Source organism: Amborella trichopoda, chromosome 3 (genome assembly GCF_054954075.1).
Source record: "Amborella trichopoda isolate Santa Cruz 75 chromosome 3, AtrichopodaSantaCruz75HAP2 v2.0, whole genome shotgun sequence".
Taxonomy (NCBI): Eukaryota; Viridiplantae; Streptophyta; class Magnoliopsida; order Amborellales; family Amborellaceae; genus Amborella; species Amborella trichopoda.
In genome coordinates, this window is record NC_142338.1 from 53434184 (window position 1) to 53455742 (window position 21559).

The 21559-nt window shown below is 35.2% G+C and overlaps 1 protein-coding gene across 1 annotated transcript; it reads left to right on the top strand.

Moving 5' to 3' along the window:
• Positions 1 to 17669: 17669 nt before the first annotated feature.
• OTP51 (endonuclease) lies at positions 17670 to 20881 on the top strand. Its single transcript, XM_006838606.4, has 2 exons — positions 17670 to 18518; positions 18850 to 20881. Exons 1-2 carry the CDS (start codon positions 18015 to 18017, stop codon positions 20785 to 20787), a joined length of 2442 nt encoding a protein of 813 aa, XP_006838669.2. The 5' UTR covers positions 17670 to 18014; the 3' UTR covers positions 20788 to 20881.
• The last annotated feature ends 678 nt before the right edge of the window (positions 20882 to 21559 follow it).

The window sequence follows — 21559 nt, forward strand, 5'->3', positions numbered from 1 at the left end:
TAAGGGGTGGCATACCTCAATTTTCATATAAATATGATCTATATATAAAAATAAAAATAAAACAATGTTAGCATTTTACAATTTACAATGCTACATCTTAGGCTCAATTCCTATCAATGATGGGGACAATCTCCCCACTAACTAAATAATAATAATAATATTATGATGCTAGCCATGATGTTTTGATAGAAAGAAGCCTAGACATCCATTTAGATTGAACAACAACAATTCGCAATCATGTACAGGTGTGTGCCTCCTATTAAGATTTTCCTCTATAATCAAGATATGAGTATCTTTTTAAAAATAACAAAGTGATGTTGACTTCCCAAACTATTGTCGTGCCCCAAGAATTTACAATATTGATATTCCTGAGATGTGACAGTCAAAACATATATACATCTCTTAATAGGACAAATTTACAGTGGCGAATTCTTATAAAGTAACAAAAGAAAGTTTAAGCACAACTACAATATCTTCCAGAGTTGATCCTGACGAGCACGCAAAATGAAACCGCAATTATCCTGAAAAAATGTTTACCATAATTTGATGAGTTTAGCTACTCAGTAAGTGATCATCATAATCATAAAAATAATCATGATTGAAAGATATCAATATTTAAAAAAAGGAGATCTATTAACATAAATGCATTAACAGTTTCACTTTCAAAAAATACATAATTAAGTATAATCCGAATAATTGAAATGCATGTAACATTTTAACGGCATTGCATAATTCAAAGGATTTCAGAAAATACCCTACTGGCTTCCCAAGTACGTCACCTATATACCCCATCAGCATCCTGATGGGTCCACTTAATCCCTATCGACATCCCAGATAAGTCCACTTAATCCCTGCAGATCCACTGATACCTCACCAGCAAACCAGATGGGTCCACTTGCATACTTAAAGTATTTTTAAATCTCTTTAAACATTCGAAAGCAATAATATCATGTACTCAACATATCATTGAAATCATTAATATGAATTTCACTGAAACCATTAATAACAGTCACTTTCAATAACACTTCAAAAATAACGAATCAAATATTTTGGGCTCAAATTTAGAAAGGTAGCAGTTCGTAAAGACATTGTAGCATAATTGCCAATGTATAGAAAAACTCTTATAGAAATTCAAGAATACGGAATTATCACAATTTATAGGATGTCAATTTGTAAATAAACATTTCACAGATAATGCTATAATCAATTGTAAAAATATCAGTTTTCAGATAATAAGGCAGTCATTTGCACATGAATTTTACAATGTCTAGATATTCAAAAACAGTAGAAAGAAATCTCATAATTTTAGTAAAAGCAGAACTATCACATTTATTTCTAATAATTTTATTTCTAAAATTTTCTAACAATAGACGAGAAAAATAAATAAATAAATTTATTTCTAAGAATTTACAACATTTAAAATTTCGAATATCATAATTTTATTAAAAAGATTATTTTTCAAAATAATGAGGTCGCTTGCGCATAAAATTTATCGTGCTTAAAATTCATGTTAATAAGCATAAATAATTATTTCATTTTATTTAAAAAAAAAAAACGGATTATTTTTCAAGATAATGAAGTCACTTACCTAAAATATTTGAGAGGGAGCTTCCGATAAAAATTAGGCTAGAGAGAGGAGCTCACTGTGTTTGTAAAAGGGAGAGCGAGAAAGAAGTCGTTAGGCGACGTCTCACTTATTGTCCTATTTAATTTCTTTTAAACACCTCCACCTCATGTATGAGGTGTCGCGTTAAAAGTCCGCTTTTATCATATGAAAACCACGTCCACTAAAGGACGTGGCAAGGCAGCAAGCAAAAGCTTAAACCAGGTAAAAGCTTTTGAAAGTAGTGATGGTCCCTAAGGACCATCATGCTCATACGAACCATCACTTATTTAAAAGTTTGTTTTCTTCTTTTTTTTCTTTTATGAAATTTTAGGATTATTACATTCTTCCCCCCTTAAAGAAATTTAATCATCTAAATTTGTGTACCTGATTACTGAAAAAGATAGGAATATTTTTCTCTAATATCGTCTTCTCGTTCCCAAGTCGACTTCTCTCTTGAATGGTACTGCCATAATATACGGACCAAAGGAATCCCTTGTTGCGCAACACTTGTACCCTTCTATCCAGTATCAAGATTGGCTGCTCAATGAAGGATAGGTCCTTTCTGATCGGTAGAGGTTCATATTTCAAGATATGGGATGGGTCGGGCAGGTATTTCATAGTGATGATACATGGAAGACATTATGGACGTTTACCAATTTGGGCGGTAAGGCAAGTCTATAAGCGACACCTCCAATTCTTTCTAGGATTTCAAATGGTCCGATGTAACGTGGGCTCAGCTTTTCTTTCTTGTCGAATCTGATAATGCCTTTTATTGGTGAGATTTTTAGGAAAACTCGATCACCTTCCGTAAATTCAAGATCTCTCTTTCGGTTATCGGTATAACTCTTTTGTCGACTCTGAGTTGTCCTGAGCCTTTCTCGAATTAATGTTCTCTTATCTATGGTTACCTGGACAATTTTTTGCCCTAAAAGCTTTCTTTCACCAACCTCGTCCCAACAAATGGGTGACCTGTATTTCCTTCTATATAAGGCTTCATATGGTGCCATCTGAATACTGGCTTGGAAGCTATTATTATAAGCAAACTCAATCAGGGGTAAATGGTCATCCCAGTTTCCTGTAAAGTCAATGACATACGCCCTTAGCATATCTTCTAAGGTTTAGATGGTCATCTCTGATTGTCCATCAATTTGGGGGTGAAAGATAGTGCTAAAGGTAAGTCCATCAATTCGTCCCCATGGTTGACTGTAGCCTAGTCCAAAATTTAGAAGTAAACCGAATATCCCTGTCCGATACAATACTGACTGGAACTCCATGCAATCGCACTATTTCTTTAATGTACAACTAGGCCAGTCGATCCAAAGTGTGCGTCGTGCGAATCGGTAGAAAGTGGGCAGCTTTGGTCAGGCGGTCTACAATGACCCAAATGCTATCATGTCATGAATTTGTTCTAGGCAAGTCAGAGACAAAATCCATAGAGATGTACTCCCACTTCCACTCTGGCACGGGCAAAGGCTGCAACAACCCGGCGGGCCTTTGATGCTCAGCTTTTACTTGCTGGCATGTTAGACACTTTGACACAAATAGTGCTACCTCTTTTTTCATATTATTCCACCAAAAGGTTTTCTTCAGGTCCTAATACATTTTAGTACTTCCGGGATGTATCGTATAACGAGAGTGATGTGCTTCTTTCAAGATAGCTTTCTTCACACTCTTATCATTCGGGACACAAACCCGACCTTTGAATCTTAGCAAATCCTTATTACATATAGAGAATTCTTCTCTCTTTCCCAGCTTTACCTCTTCTACAATTGTTACAAGCTGAGGGTCTTTCTTTTGTGCAAATCGAATCTGTTGGATTAATTGGGGTTCTGCCTTAATGTTGGCAATCACACTTACCACACCATTAATGGACGGAGCCGAATGCCAATCCACTATTTACTCTAACAATATCATTTCTTGGATCATTAGATGAGCTAAGACTCCCGTAGATTTTCTACTTAGAACGTCGGCCACAACGTTAGCTTTTTCTGAATGATAATGGATTGTACAATCATAATCTTTTAAGAAATCCATTCATCTTATTTGCTGCATATTAAATCCTTCTGAGAGAATAGGTATTTCAAGCTCTTATGATCTGTGTATATTTCGAATTGCTCACCATATAAATAATGCATCTACATTTTCAAAGCGAATACTATTGCAACCAGTTCCAAGTCATGAATTGGATATTTTTTCTCATATTATTTTAACTGTCTGGATGCATATGCCACTACTTTCCTATATTGCATTAATACACAGCCCAAGTCTTTATGTGAACCATCACTATAAATCACAAATCCTCCACTCCCCTCAGGAATTGTTAAAATAGGTGCTGAAGTTAATCAAAATTTTAGTTATTGAAAACTCTCCTCACATTCACTTGTCCACTCGAATTTGACATTTTTCTGTGTCAATGGGGTTGCGATTCAAGAAAATCCTTTTACAAATTTTCTGTAATATCCTGCCAATCCTAAAAATCTTTGAACTTCAGTCACATTACTTAGTTGTTTCCAATTAACAATGGCTTCAACCTTTGAAGGATCAACTGATAGACCTCCCTTTGATATGACATGTCCTAAAAATGTCACTTTTTCAAGCCAAAATTCACATTTACTAAGTTTGGTATACAATTTCTTTTCTCTTAGTATTTGCAATACCATTCTTACATGCTGCTCATGTTTCTTCTGATTCTTAGAATAAATTAAAATATCATCGATGAATACCACAATAAATTTATCCAAAAAGGGCTTAAAGACCCGATTCATCAAATCCATAAATGCAGCCGGTGCATTGGTTAATCCAAAAGGCATGACTAAAAATTCATAATGGCCATACCTTGTTTTGAAAGCTGTCTTGGGAATATCTTCACTTTTAATCTTAAGCTGATGGTATCCAGATCTAAGATCAATTTTTTAAAACACTTGTGATCCTTGTAATTGATCAAATAAATCATCAATTCTAGGTACTAGATACTTATTTTTCACTGTCACTTGGTTCAACTGTCTATAATCGAAACACAATCTCATGGTCCCATCTTTCTTTTTAACAAACAGTACCGGAGCACCTCAAGGTGACATACTGGGCCTGATAAAACATTTATCTAATAATTCTTCCAATTATTGTTTAAGTTCCTTAAGTTCTGCAGGTGTCATTTTGTAAGGTGCCTTAGAAATTGGGGCTACCTCTGGCAATAATTCAATAGAGAATTCAATTTCCCTGTCAGGCGGTAATCCTAACAACTCTTCAGGGAAAACGTCGGAAAATTCTCGGATAACCGGAGTGGTATCCAAATTTATCTCTTCATTCCTATCTTCTTTGATATAGGCAAGAAAGCCTTGACACCCTTTTCAAAGGAGGAGATTAGCTCGAATACAAGAGATTAAATATGATGGGGAGTCTTCTTTGATACCATTAAAGTAAAATACTGGTTGATTCGGAATAATAAAGGTAACCATTTTCTTGCACCAATCAATACTTACATGGTATGCAGAAAGCCAATCCATGCCTAAGATTACATCAAAATCTTGAATTTCTAGAAGTATTAAATCAACCAACAGTTCCTTTTCTTTTATCTTCATTACACATGATTTGTACACTATATTGGTGTCACTTGAATTTCTCATCGGTGTGCCTACCTCTAGAATGTATTCTAATTGTTCTGGTTCTACCTTTAAGTGACATGCAAAGTGTGGTGACACATATGAGTGAGTAGATCCAAGAGTAATCAAAATATGAGCTACTTTTTGAAAGATAATAAGAGTACCTTGGATCACTTATTTTGAGGCCTGAGCGTCTTGCTGGGTGATGGTAAATACTCTTTCCTTCATCTGAGGCTTTTGAGCTATCTCTCCCTGCTTTGGAAGCTGTTGCATCTATAAGCTAGGACATTCTCTAATCTGGTGCCCCAATTTTCCACATTTAAAACAGGCTCCAGTATTCCAATAACAAGGGCTCGATCCATGGTTTTTCCCATATTTTTTACATGGTTCTATTGGGCTTTGAAGTGGCAAGAGCCTTGGCTTCTTGTTTGCCCTTTCAAACTGATATCGATTAGATGGTGTGGGTCTAACCTGACTTTTCTGATTTTTTGTCTTTTGGTAATCTTTAAAATCTTTTTCGACAATTTGGGCTCGATCCACTATTTTAGCATAAGTTCTCAATTTCAAGACTGATATTCTGCTTCTAATAGCTGGCCTGAGACCCCTTTCAAATTTTTTCACCTTTCTTGCCTCATTGTTAATCATATGTGATGTAAACCTAGCCAATTCAGTAAACTTGGCCTCGTACTGTGCTACTGTCCTGTTTCATTAGATTAATTCCACAAATTCCATTTCTTTTTTGTCTAGAATAAAATCTGGGAAATACTTTTCATTAAATGCCTCCAGAAATACTTCCCAAGTCAAGGGTTTATTTTCTTTGACCAAAACTCCTTTTGTCATTCGCCACCAATGTTGAGCTTCACATTCTAACATAAAAACTGTCAATGCCACCTTCCTATCATCAGGACATTCCATAACCTCGAATATTTTCTCCAATTACATAATCCATCCTTCGGCTTCCAGTGGGTTTACAGTACCCTTAAAAGAAGGTGGGTTCAATTTCTTTAATTGTTCGATATTACTCCAGCCATTTCCCGTAACTGACTACCTGGGTGGATTGTTGTTTTCCATCTGATGTTGCATTAGAGCAACCATATTTTCCAAGGCTTTGTGAATTCCTTCCATATTAGCTTCAGCTATTCTGGATCTTGACTTCGTCTCAGTTTGTACATGTACTAAATGTGATTTTATGTACATTCTTTTTAAATTTCCTAATAATCTTAAACCTATTGCTCTAATACCATATTTGTCACGCCCCAAGAATTTACAATACTGATATTCCTGAGATGTGACAGTCAAAACATATATACATCTCTTAATATGACAAATTTACAGTGGCGAATTCTTATAAAGTAACAAAAGAAAGTTTAAGCACAACTACAATATCTTCCAGAGTTGATCCTGACGAGCACGCAAAATGAAACCACAGTTATCCTGAAAAAATGTTTACCATAATTTGATGAGTTTGGCTACTCAGTAAGTGATCATCATAATCCTAAAAATAATCATGATTGAAAGATATCAATATTTTCAAAAAAGAGATCTATTAACATAAATGCATTAACAGTTTCACTTTCAAAAAATGCATAATTAAGTATAATCCGAATAATTGAAATGCATGTAACATTTTAACGGCATTGCATAATTCAAATGATTTCAGAAAATACCCTACTGGCGTCCCAAGTACATCACCTATATACCCCATCAGCGTTCTGATGGGTCCACTTAATCCCTATCGGCATCCCAGATAAGACCACTTAATCCCTGCAGATCCACTTATACCTCACCGACGATGAGTCCACTTAATCCCTACCGGCATCCCAGATAGGTCCACTTATACCTCACCGGCGAACCGGATGAGTCCACTTGCATACTTAAAGTATTTCTAAATCTCTTTAAACATTCGAAAGCAGCAATATCATGTACTCAATATATCATTGAAATCATTAATATGAATTTCACTGAAACAATTAATAATAGTCACTTTCAATAACATTTCAAAAATAAACAATCAAATATTTTGGGCTCAAATTTAGAAAGGTAGCAGTTCGTAAAGATATTGTAGCATAATTGTCAATGTATAGAAAAACTCTTATAGAAATTCAAGAATACGTAATTATCACAATTTATAGGATGTCAATTCGCAAATAAACATTTCACAGATAATGCTATAATCAATTGTAAAAATATCAGTTTTCAGATAAGGCAGTCATTTGCACATAAATTTTATAATGTCTAAATATTCAAAAACCGTAGAAAGAAATCTCATAATTTTAGTAAAAGCAGAACTATCACATTTATTTCGAATACTTTTATTTCTAAAATTTTCTAACAATAGACAAGAAAAATAAATAAATAAATTTATTTGTAAGAATTATTTACAACATTTAAAATTTCTAATATCATAATTTTATTAAAAAGATTATTTTTCAAAATAATGAGGTTGCTTGCGCATAAAATTTATCGCGCCTAAAATTCATGATAATAAGTAGAAATAATTATTTCATTTCATTTAAAAAAAAAAACAGATTATTTTTCAAGATAATGAAGTCACTTACCTAAAATATTTGAGAGGGAGCTTTCGATAAAAATTAAACTAGAGAGAGGAGCTCACTGTGTTTGTAAGAGGGAGAGCGAGAAAGAAGTTGTTAGCCAACGTCTTACTTATCGTCCTATTTAATTTCTTTTAAACACGTCCACCTCATGTATGAGGTGTCACATTAAAAGTCCGCTTTTATCAAATGAAAACCACGTCCACTAAAGGACGTGGCATGGTAAGCAAGCAAAAGCTTAATCCACGTAAAAGCTTTTGAAAGTAGTGATAGTTCATAAGGATCATTATGCTCATACGAACTATCACTTATTTAAAAGTTTTTCTTTTTTGAAATTTTAGGATTATAAAACTATAACTAATTGGCCAATAATTTTGTTGTCTTTGTTTAATCTTTATTTTGCTAGAAAAATATCATTTAGAGGTTAAATATTCCACTTAAAAGTAGAGGGATTACTTTTAAATTTTCGTTCCAACTCAGTAACTCTTAAAAAATATCTTCAAATTTGTCCAAATTTCTCTGGTTTGGTGTGGGAAATCTCAAATAAACATGTGCATTTTAGTCATATTACCTATCTAAGAAGCCCCAAGTAAATTACGAGAGTATTAAAATATTTTAAAAATTATTGAAATACCCCATAACTTGTCCAAGGTTCATAACCCTGCAATTGCAAAATGGGCATTTTTTAAGATATTTTTAAAGTAGTTGCCAGAGTGAGATGAGTATTCAAAAGTAGACCATCTAATTTTATATATAATATTTTAAACCCCTTAATGATTTTGACCAAAGTTTTGAAAGAGCGTGCAGAGATACGAGACAAAATAAAATGACAACTTTAAAAACTCAACCATGAATAACCCTAAGGTTTAAAGCAAATAAAATGTATATAAACCAATAACTTCAACAAATTTACAGATAATTACCAAGGAAACAAAATAAAATGGAGGGAAATTTGACTAATAGATGGGAATATATGGATTTCATCTAGGTTATCTGTATGTTTGTAGGTTGAATTCCACTATGAAATGCCAATCACCTTTTATGTTGCACCAGAAAATGCAAAGATCCGAGACAAATGAAAGATACCAGAAATAATAGAAGTATATGATGTTGCCCTCTGCTACAAACTGTTTTATTGTCATGCTTATCCCTTTCAATAAAAAGTTTTGGCAACTCGCTTGTATGTTTTGAACAATGTTGTTATGGCGGGACTGGGAAACAAATCAGTGAGGGCAACGGTTTGGTTGTACGCAGCGTTTTAAAAAACGCCGAGTCGAACTGGACTCGCCTGGTTCGACTCGGAAATCGTGAAAAGGGACCGAATCGCCCAAAAAATCGGAAATCGTCCGGTTCTAGAGAGAACCGGACGATTTTGTACAGTGAAATCGCCGATTTACTGTACGGAATCGGCGAGTCCGGACAGTAAATCGGCGATTCCGTACGGATTTTTTTTTTTTTTTTTTTTTTTTTTTTTTTTTTTTTTTTTTTTTTTGTAATCCATGATCGAATTGTTTTTGTTTTTTTGTAATCCATGATCGAATTTTTTGGTTTTTTGTAACCCATAATAGAATTTTTTGTAATCCATGATCGAAATGTTTGTTTTCTTTTCTTGTAATCCATGATCGATTTTTTTGTTTTTTTTTTTTTTTTGTAACCCATGATAGAATTTTTTGTAATCCATGATCGAATGTTTTGTAATACATGATCGAAATGTTTGTTTTTTTTTTGTAATCCATGATCGAAATGTTTGTTTTTTTTTTTGTAATCCATGATTGAATTTTTTGTTTTTTGCTTTTTTTGTAACCCATGATAGAGTTTTTTGTAATTCATGATTGAATTTTTTGTAATCCATGATCGAACTATTTTTTTCTTTTTTTGTAATCCACGATTGAATTTTTTGTTTTTTTTTGTTTGTTTTTTTTTTTTTTTTTTTAATCCATGATCGAATTTTATGTAATCCATGATCGAATTTTATGTAATCCATGATTGAATTTTTTGAAAATTTGTGATTTTTTTTGTTTAATCCATGATCGAAATTTTTTTTGTAATCCATGATAGAATTTTTCGAAAATTTGTGATTTTTTTTTTAACCCATGATCGATTTTTTTGAAAATTTGTTTTTTTTTTTTTAATCCATATTATTTAAAGAGAAAACGAGAGAGATGATGATTCTGAGGCCACCTTATCCCAACCATATTATTCACATATCGAGTCCCAACAGCAACAGTGTAGGGATGAGCACGAAATACTGTAAATTAAATGCTGAATGGCGGTTCATGCAGGGAAAGAACATATCAATATTCGCATATTCATTCAAAAACATGAAAATTCTTAATGGAGTACCCTCATTTTTTATTGAATTCCTAAAAAAAAATATTTATAATGAATTTTAATAATTTTTTCGAATTTTTTTTAAGCTTTATTCTGACCGATTCACCCGATTCCCGATCCGGATCGTCGATTCGCCGATCCGGATCGCCGATTCGCCGATCCGGATCGGTTTTTTGGAAGCCCGATCCGGGTCACCGATCCGTTTTTTAAACCATTGGTTGTACGAGTTGAACCTGATTGGTTCACTAGTTGGACCCTTCTAAGAAATTAAAAAATTAATAACAATAGTAAAATAAGGAAATAATTGAAAAAATAGAGAAAAATATGGAAAAAAAAAAAAGAAAGGAAGAATAAAAAATATTAAGAATAATTCAAAACATAGTAGAAACATAACTCCTCAAACAAGAAGAAATACTGATTAATAATACAATACTCAAATTTTAAAGAAGATACAAAACAAAAGGCTCATAATATATTATTAAAAATATTAGTTATGAACCACAATCATAAATAGGGAGAAAATAAATATACCACAAGTCCACCGCTCCACAATCTATAACCTATAGGCCTTAAAAGCTTCTTACAATTAGAATATTGCAAAACACAAGTGCGGTAAAAAATAATCAAGTCTTTTTCATTGACTTCATTTCTATTTCTTTGCTCATCATTGGCCTCTTTATTGTTGACCTCCAAATCATCATCATCTACACCTATGAGAATATTAGGATACAAACTTATATCCTTAGTGTGCATAAAACCTTAAAACATATAATTATTAAATAAAAAATTTACCCTCTTATGATGGTTCCATCAAGTTGGGAAAAGGCTTTGAAGATGATAGTGGTGTTTCCATCTTGATCCAATTATCTAGATGCTCTTAGCACCTTGAAGAGCGGGCCTCTCTTTCTCGACAACCCATTGTTTCATAATTTGGATCCTCTCTAAGTCAATTTGGCTTAAGGCATTAGTTTCCTTCTGTTCCTACAATATAATTTTGCAAAGATTACACATAAATAGAAGTAATTCTAGAACTTTATAATTAAAATGCATAATGAAAAAAATAAAGGACACGAGTTTATTACTTCCCTTAAAAGCTCAAGTTGTATTTTACAAAAATGAAGTCATTAAGAGACTTGTGTTCAAACCTATTTCACTTATCAGTGTGGATACGTTGGAAGACACTCCAATTCCTCTCACATCCACTTGCACTGCAAGTTTGATATAGAATACAGATGGAAAAATTCCTAAGGTTGGGAACTTCTCCACCAAATTATTCCCACCAAGCCTTGAAAGTGGTATTAAATAGCATACATTAGAGAACTAGAAATACACAAGAAAAAATACATTACATTATAATTAATAACGACTTCATAAAATGGATTATCTGGGAGGATTGTACCATTCAAAGCAATTGCTAATGATCGCCCAAATACTCCTGATGCATTTTGATATTGTCACAACTCTCTCTGACCTTCACTGGCATAGTTGCATATGTGTTTCAAAGTATAAGTTCTCCACCATGGTCTGCAAGCCCCTTCAAGACCGTAGGATGGGTTGATGTGTCCTTGTTGTAGAAGAATTGGGGGCTTAGATAATATCCAGCTGCATGTCTAGGGCGATGTAATTGCCCTTCCCATTTTTTTTCAATTATGTCCCAGTATTTTCTCATGTCGGGTCCTCCTTTGCTTACAAGCTACATCTGCCCTATCCATGACCTCATATATGTACTCCATGGCATGCCTAGAATCACTTATCTTCTCAAAAACTTTCTATGGGCTTTATAATTTGAATTACATTTTTAATATTAATCTAAAAACTATTACGTAAAACCCAATCCGCCTTCTCCTTCCCACTAGTCTTCTTGGTCCATATAGAATTCTTCCATGTTGCTGACATGACTATGGCTCTCAGGCCATTCATTTGATTCGACATGCTCTGTAATGTGAGGAAATTAGTAGCAAATCTAGTTATTGTCGGCATTGGTCACTCATTATTATTTGCATACTTCCTCATAAGATTGAGGACAAATGAGTGGATGTAGATAAAATTTGTAATGTCCTTTGCATTATCTACAATTTGTTTAACATAATCCATCTTTCTTATATCGTCTAGCATAAGTCTATACAATAGGCTGCACAAGGTGTCTGAAAGAGGGATAATGGGCTTGTAGCAATCGCCCCCAAAGGGAGGATTCGGCGGTATTTTCTATAATAAACTGAATCACCTTCTTTGGCCCCACTTCCTCAACAACATCCTTAAATAACTTAAGTAATTCTTACGCAGTCTTGATTACGTTGAGGCATCTACCGACCTCAAGCAAACTATTCCCTTGTGACAATATTCCAAAAAATTAATTAATTGTATACCTTTTTTATCTTTCTATTCATCAGCCATGATAAAACGTCCATATGTCTTCCGTAGTGCCCTATATTTGGTTGTGAACACTTTAACCTCTTCCACATTCTTTAATATAGAAGGGCCTTTATACCCCATGCCTACAGATGCCTTTGTATCCAACATATGCTGGAAATAAACGTAGTTGAGGGCATTGAAAGAGATAATACAATGATACATCCACCGGACTATAGACAAATTCATCTCTCTATGGTTTGCTTCCCAACCAATATATTTTTTATGGTTGGTTGGGACCCTGGTGTTGTCCTTGATGGGAAATAAGCCCCTATCCTACCTTGACCTTGCCTCCTTAGCTTGCAAGTAAGTAGCAGTAGAAGTTGTGGTGGCAGACACTTTCCTAAGTGTCCTTCTAGTTTGAGGGGGGATTCTTAGCCTCCTCTTCGCCTTAATATCAAAATACTCCTCTCTGGGATAGGATTAGGGTTCCTCATCTTGCCATCATATGTTTGCCTCTTTTGCTTCTTAGTTATGTGATGTTCAATGCTTTTTGGTATCTCAATATATAAATGAGAGATTGAAACAAATAAAATTACGTGGAAAATCGACTAATAATAGTGTTTTACAAATTTTACCCCTTACCCCATAAGTCCATTTATTGAATTCAAAGACGCATGATCGGTACGAAGGATCATGTATCCAAGGGAATATATGATCAACTTATACAATTGTAAATTATTATTAGTTAAAGGTGAGTCTTCCTAATGCCAAAATAGCAGAGGTTGCGGAAATTAGAGGTGGTATGATCTCATGGAATATTAATCTTCCATATAGGAGGCTGAATGAAGGCCTTTTATCCCAATGGAATCAATTGATGGGTATGTTGGAGGGAGTATATTTATCTCACAGAGGGGAGGACGAAATTGTTTGGGAGATGGAAAGTGACAGTGTTTTTATAGTGAAATCATGTTACCGTCTTCTCCTTAATGATTGATGGAGATGGTCTATACCAGCGGTGGCTCAAATTTGGAAGTGGTCAATTCCTTATAAGGTTCAAATCTTTATATGGTTGGCTTCTCAAGATAAGATTATGACGGTATATAATTTGATAAAAGGGGCAAAATTTTGCCTAATATATGTCTCATGTGTAAACAAGATGCATAATATGTTTCATGTGTAAACAGAAAGTAGAATCTGGGTCCCATCTGTTTATTCATTGCCATTTTGCTTCTAGGATTTGGTATTGGCTATTTGGGTTACTTAGGGTGAATTCTTTACTACCCCAATCTGTGATTGGTATTATTTCACGGTTAACCTTTCAACATCTACCAGCAAGGGGGCAATGTTATGGGAATTGTGGAAAGAGGGGAATAGACAGATTTTTTACGATGTTAGTCTACCTTTTGAGAGAGTGCTATCATTGATTAAAGTATCCATCTGGCGTTGGGTTTTAATTACTAAAGAAGGATGGGGGATTTCGCAACCTGATATTTTATTAAATTTGCATAATCTTTTTCTGATGAGTACCTATAAGGTTAGACCAAGAAACTTGTGGGTAACACCATCCTTAGGCTGTTTCAAATTGAATTTTGATGGGAGTTCCCTTGGGAACCTGAGGGTTGCAGGCATAGGAGGGGTGTTGCGTGATGGGTTTGGTGAGGTGATATTTACTTTTGTAGGGTCAAGTAGTGGTATAGCCACTACAAATCATACAGAGCTTCTAGCTGCTTTTGATGGGTTGAAGATCTTTACTGCTATAAAGATTGTTAATTCATGTGTGATTGACGGTGATTCTATGAATGTCATTCAGTGGTGTAACAGGGATCGTCAGGTTCTATGGGGTTAAGGTCGTGTTGGTTTCAGATTATGGATTTAGTGGAACCACTATCATTGCCTTTCTTCATGTTTATAGGGAAGCAAATTGTTTGGTAGACTTTCTTACTAAAGGAGGCGCACCCTCTATTTTCTCTTTTTGTTTCCTCTGATGTAATCTCCTTTTTTGTAAGGATTCATTAATAAAGTTCATAAGGTTTGTAAAGAAAAATAAAAATTTATTAGTAAACTTATACCATTTTGATTTTATGCTACCTTATAAAGTTGGTGACTTTGTAACTATTGCACCAAACCTATCACTGAAGCTAGATATATTTTTTGTGCGCCGCCTAATTCCCAAACTATATGATGCTTTATATACAGGACAGGGTTTCTATGAGTCGGCCGACTCACCTATTCAAATGAGTCATCTCTTTGAAAACCATTTTAGAGATATATTTTGGATTCAAAAATTTGAGAAATGTATAATCTCAACAATGATAAGCAATAACTTGAAAAAAAAAATTTAAAACACAAATAGATATGGATGCTACATGTGTTTGGGGGATGCTATTGTAGATGCGTGTCCCTTGACGCAAACTACTTTTCCTTATATATAAGAAGGATGTAGTTTGTATAAGGTGGAGGCTCTAAACGATCAAAGTAAGCATACTTTCAAATAGCACCAAAATATAGTATTTTAGTATCAAAAATTTTTATGATGGTTTAAAAATTTATTTTCATATCTAATTATCAAATCTAGAGATTAGAAAATAATGTAGATTGAGCAGATCTATGAACACTTGAAAATTGATAGTCTAGATAATACATAACAAGATGCACCATTTTCAAGACTTGAAATCAAAATTTGTTCATGTTCATATGTTTTGAGGTCGATATGATCAAATTTAGTGCCTTACCACATCAAAACAACCTCTTATAATCAATTATTGAGTTGGTCCTAATTTTATTGCTTAGGGCTTCACCAATATATAAACTTTTTCCATATAAGAACAAAGAAAAATGTTTCATGCAAGCCGGACCGCATTTCTACATATGCGGTCCAAAAAGTGTAAAGCATCCATCTTAAAGTTGGATGCAAGTAGGTGCTCTATCTAAAAGCAATGGAAATTAACGGGCCAAATGTTTTCTCACTAGAATTATTATTTTTAGTTTTTTAAATTTATTTATTTATTATATTCATGATCTCCATGTTAGAGATTACATGTCCATAAAATTTAAGTCTTAAAATCTATTTCAAAAATAGATTTATTTAGAGGCCCGCATTACATATGCGAGCTTGACCGCATAAAAACCGGGTCCTAAGAATAAACACATATAAACTCTCTTGCCTTCCCCGATGCATGTACATTGTGTAAAAGGTGTGTAAATATTGTGGCATGGACAAACGGAGGCAAAGGCCATCTTACACAAGAACTACAGGAACTTCGAGTGCCCCCCGAATTATGAAAGAAAAAAAAATTAATGTATGGCTTAGTCTCCAAATAATTAAATCAAGGCGCACTTCAAAAATCTACGGCAGACGTTGTTTTGATGTCAAAAACCATCAATTCGATGATTTCAACCTCGAGATGTATAGAGGTGAAAAAAAGTGAATTTCGAGTCTAATAAATAGTATAGATTGTAATATATTATTTGGGCCGTCAATCTTCAATAGTTTTAACTTTTAAGTGTTGATAGCTATGCTCAATCTACATTGAACTTTACATTTTATAATTAGAGATTAAAATAACCAAAGCATTATATAAAATTTTTGCTACTGAAAATTTAGAGGGTAATTATCGCTAATATACCTATATTTTAATAAAATTGAAAAAAAAAACCCAACTTTCAAACACCTCGTCCACACCATTTTTCCCAATTTTTGACTTTTTTAGGACGAAAATACCTTTTACGGTAATCTTTTTACCATAAAACATATTAAGCTTTACGGTAATTAAAATACCGTAATAAGTTGAAAGATCATTACAGTAATTAAAGTACCATAATATGTAGAAGAATTACGATAATTAAATTGCCGGAAAGGTTCCCACATTCTTTACAACAATCTTAGTACCGTAATGTTTTCAATTTTCATAACCAGCAGGATAATGAAGAAAAAGGCTTACATAGATAAACCATTTCCACTAAGGGAGAGAGAAAGAGAGCGAAAACCACAATTCGCGACTTGCCATTCCTTAGGAAGGCACACATCTCTTCAAGAATCTCTATCTGAAAAACTCACAAAAATTTTAGTCGAAATCAAATCATGAGTATCTCTCAAAATTCTCTATGCTTGATAGGCCTGTTACTTTCTCTGTCTATAACTTATCCAATTAAAATGTATACTGGTTAAAAAACATAACAATGGGTGGGTCTCACACCCTCTGAGTAATATTGTAGATGGATATTACTTCTGAAAGTCTCATATCCCTTGAAGCTATTGTACTTCAAAGCAGCATCGTCCCTCTCTCTTGTTACTTTCCTTCTTCCTCTCTGGTAATTCTCTACCCACTCTATAAAATACGTGTTCTGTTGAGCTTTTTACAGAGAGAGATCATCACTTCTTCTTTAGAGAGAGAGAGGTCATGATTTCTTCCGTCAAATTTTTCTCATCATTTTCTGATGTCGATTTTGCTTTACACAATATTGCTCATCCAAATTAGTTTTCTTTTTTTCGTTTTTATAAATTATGCTATTTATCATGGTCTCTGCAAATGTTGTTATGTATTAAAGCAAATCATGTTCTCAGGTTCTCTTTCCTTTCTACAAATGCCCATGACCCAAAGAAACCCGACTAAAACTCTAAGACTAAAAATACTACAGAGAATGTGAAATCTTGGCCAAGGTTCATCCTAAAAGCGTATCGTTACATTCTAAGAGTGAAGATTACGTGCTTCCAAAGCAAGTTCACATAGTGCCGGAAGGAAAGGGGTAGCCCTGGTATTAATTTCGATTTGAAGCTTTTCAACCAATAGGCGTTTGTAATTTACAGGGAAAATGTTACGATAATTAAAGTACCATAATACTATTACGGTATTTAAAGTACCGTAATACTACTACATCAATTAAAGTATTGTAATACTATTTCAAACTATTATGGTAATTAAAGTACCGTAACGCTATTATAACAATTAAAATACCATAATACTACTTCAAACTATTATGATATTCTAATTACCGTAATACTTCTTCAACTTATTATGGTATTTCAATTATTGTAAAGCTTAGCACCTATTACGGTAAAAGACTTCCGTTAAAGTTATTTTGGTTCGAAAAAATCCGAAAATTGTGAGAAAAGATGTAGACGAGGTTTTGAAAAATTGAAGTTTTTTTTTTCTGATTATAATAAAATATAAATATATTGACAATAATTTTCCAAATTTATATTTCGAAATTATTCTAGAGGTACCCATTATATAATTTTGATTGTTTAGAATTTAGAGCCTCAACCTTATATTAACCACTCCATTTCAAGGTAAGAACCGATTGAATCAATAGGAAAAAAATCTCACTTTGTCCCCTGAACCATTCCAAAAGAATTCTTTTAGCTTAAAATATGTTTCTGTCGTAAGCTCATCCCGCGCCGGCCTGTCCATCCAACGTTGGTTTTCATCAAATTTCACCGATAACTCAAAATTCTGAGAGTTTGGAAAGGTTTTGAGAAAATAAGGCAGAAGCCCTAAGTTCTAACATGTATTTTGTGAATCCCCTCTCTAAGACGTCCATTTCTTTGCCATGGGTGCGTGCTGCCATTGATGTATGCTCGTCCTTTTCTTAAAAACCGGAAGGGGAAGGGGAAAAGGAAAAGAAAGAAAGGGCAGGAAGGAGAAGATGAAGATGGTGGTTTGCAGTGGGCAAAAGGAGATGCTTCTCTGTCCCGAACTCCAATTGCCTCTTCAACCCTCCTCCTTCACTTCCAACCCCGGCTCATCTCTTTTTTTCTCATCATCGCTCAACAGCGGCAGCAGCAGCAGGAGGAGCCACTTTCTCAGAGCCCAGGTCCAGGTCCTGACAGCACAGGCCCAAGTCCGCATCCGTGCCAATGCTCTAGAAAAAGAGGTAGTCGAAGTGAAAGAGTTAGATGAGCTTCCAGAGCAGTGGAGGAGGTCCAAAGTGGCCTGGCTTTGCAAGATTCTACCCTCTTACAAATCTCCCACCCTCCTCCGAGTACTCAACGCTCAGCGCAGCTGGATCAATCAGCAAGACACCACCTATCTCATCCTCCACTTCATGCGCATTCGCGACAATGACACCAGCTTCAAGGTAAATATCAGTCACCACCATTACAAAACATTGCTTTCTTTCTCTATCTCACAGAAAGGAAGACTCCATTTTCCATATTTTCCAGTGAATGTATGTGATTGCTTCTATTTGTCTGGAAAGGGACCCTTGGCAGCAAGTGGGTTCACTTGTACTACTCACATTGGTTGGGGGCTGTTTTTTTTTTAATTAGCTCATAACACATTTGTTTAATCTCCATTTTGCATCTTAAAAGTTTATTTTCTGGGATGATGATTGGTTCATTGTGTCGAGGTTACTTATCATTTCCAGAGCAATTCTTTGAGGAATATCATTTTTATCCCCTGAGTTTCAGGTGTATAAATGGATGATCCAGCGGCACTGGTTCCGATTTGACTTTGCCCTGGCCACTAAGCTGGCGGATTATCTGGGCAAGGAACGCAAGTTTGCCAAATGCCGAGAAGTGTTTGATGATATAATAAGGCGTGGCCGCGTGCCCCACGAGTCTACGTTCCACATACTTACGGTTGCTTACATTGGAGCACCCATCCAAGGCTGCCTGGAGGAAGCATGCAGCATCTACAATCGCATGGTTCAGTTGGGGGGTTACACCCCGAACCTCAGCTTGCATAATGCTCTCTTCAGGGCCATCGTGAGTAAACCGCGTGGGACATCGAAATATTACCTGAAGCAGGCTGAATTCATTTTCCATAACATATCGACATGTGGTTTTGAGATCCACGAGGATGTGTATGCCGGCCTGATTTGGCTCCACAGCTATCAGGATGTTGTGAACGGAGAGCGGATTGCGGCTCTGAGAAAAGAGATGCAACAGGCAGGAATAGAGGAGAGCATAGACATGCTCGTTTCCATATTGAGGGTCTGTTCCAAGGAGGGTGATGTGGAGGAAGCCGACAAGACATGGGCCAAACTGATGGAATCTGGAGCCAATAGTCTCCCCCCTCCTCAAGCTTTTGTCCTTCGAATGGAAGTTTTCGCAAAAGTGGGACAACCCATGAAATCCTTGGAGATATTCAGGGGGATGCAGGCGCAAGGAGTACGCGAGACTGTTGTGGCATACCAGAAGATCATTGAGGTGATGTCGAGATCCCAGGAAGTGGGGATTTCTGAAACCCTTATGCTAGAATTCACAAAGAGCGGGTTTAAACCTTTGTTACCCTCATTTGTTGATGTGATGGATATGTATTTCAATTTAGGAATGCATGACAAAGTGGAGTGGGCATTTTGTCAGTGCCTTGCTAATTGCGATCCCAACCAGGCTGCTTACAACATCTACTTGGAGTCTCTGGTTAGGAATGACAGGATTGCAAGAGCCGAGGAGCTGTTTAATGAAATGAAGTCAAATGGGGCAATTGGTGCTAATAATCGTGCTTGCAACATCATCTTGGAGGCCTATCTTACGTCCAGTCAATATGCAAAGGCTGAAGATATTTATGATCTGATGGGTCAGAAGAAATACAACATTGCACCCCCGTTGCTGGAAAAAGTCGATTATGTTTTGAGCCTCAGCCGGAAGAAACTCAAGAAATCTTTAAGCTTGAAGCTTGACAAGGAGCAGCGTGAAATTTTGATAGGTTTACTCTTAGGTGGTACCCGAATCAAATCTGACGAAGCGAAAAAGAATCACACGATCCATTTTGAATTCAATGAGAACTCTGATGCACATGGGGCCTTGAAGGTTCATATATATGAGAGATTTTATGAGTGGTTAACCCCCTTTGGCAACATAAGCGATAGGAATGATGAAATACCATGTCACTTTTCTTCGAAAGCACATCCCCATTTTGGTTTCTTTGCCGACCAGTTTTGGCCTAAGAGACGGCTAGTGATTCCCAAGCTCATCCATCGATGGTTGTCATCACGTGTCTTAGCTTACTGGTATATGTATGGGGGGTACACAACTTCGTCAGGTGATATTTTGCTCAAATTAAGGGATTGCAGTCACGAAGATGCTGAGCGAGTAATCAAGACACTGAAAGCAAAATCTCTTGATTGTAGGTTTAAGAGAAAGGGGAGAGTATTTTGGATAGCTTGTCAGGGGAACAATGCCACATGGTTCTGGAAGTTGGTAGAACCTCACATCTTACATGGTTTTAATGAGCTTCTGATTAGGGATGCTAAACAATCAGAAAATGGATTGGCCCAAGATAGCGAATATGGGCTTGATAAAGATTTCAATTTTGATGAGATAGCCGCTGATTGTAAAAGTGACTGGGACTGTATGGATTCCTTTCAGCTTGCCAATGTACATGATACAAATGCCAAAAATTGAATATTGATGTCGATGCACGTTGTGTCTGGGCTTTTTAAAGTTCATTTGATGAATTTATGATCATAATGAGCAGGTTCAAAGTATAGTCACAAAATGTGTTGAAAAGAAATTAAACTCTTTTAACCATCCACTCACATTTTTCTCTCTTTAATGGTTTAATGATTATCTCATGTTTATTCCTAGTGATTGGTAGTTATCTCGAACCCTATATGGTATTTATCCTTTGTATAAGTTAAATGGTTATCCATGTTCTAAGTTAATCATTCATGCTCTTAGTGGATGGTTAGCCATGTTCTTAGTGGTTGTTGGTTATGGTTATCATCAAAGTCTTTACTGTGCAGTTAGTTGTTGTATGTGGGCTGTAACCCAAATCTCTTTTTGCCGTAAAAGCCTCTTTTTAAATAGGTGAGAAGGAACAATGGAATATTCATGGCTGAATGACCTTCGAAGTGCTTCGACCTTCTTGTAACTTTTTGCAATAGCAATAGTTGATAATTTAGATCAATAATTGGATATTCTAACTGTTTGAAGTACAAATAAATGGTAGTTGATATTCATTGATCTATATATGAGTATTGGAAAATGTTTTTTCATGCCTTAGTTTTCATCTTGATTGGGATCTTTATTGCAGGGGGAAATAAGAAACTATGGGCTGTTTAATGGTTTTACAGCATCTGTAAATAAAAAAAGTTTGTTATTGTACTTCCAGTAGTAGTTTACTAGGAACAAATGAGGATTGTATTATAGCTTACTTATGATCCTTCATGTTTTT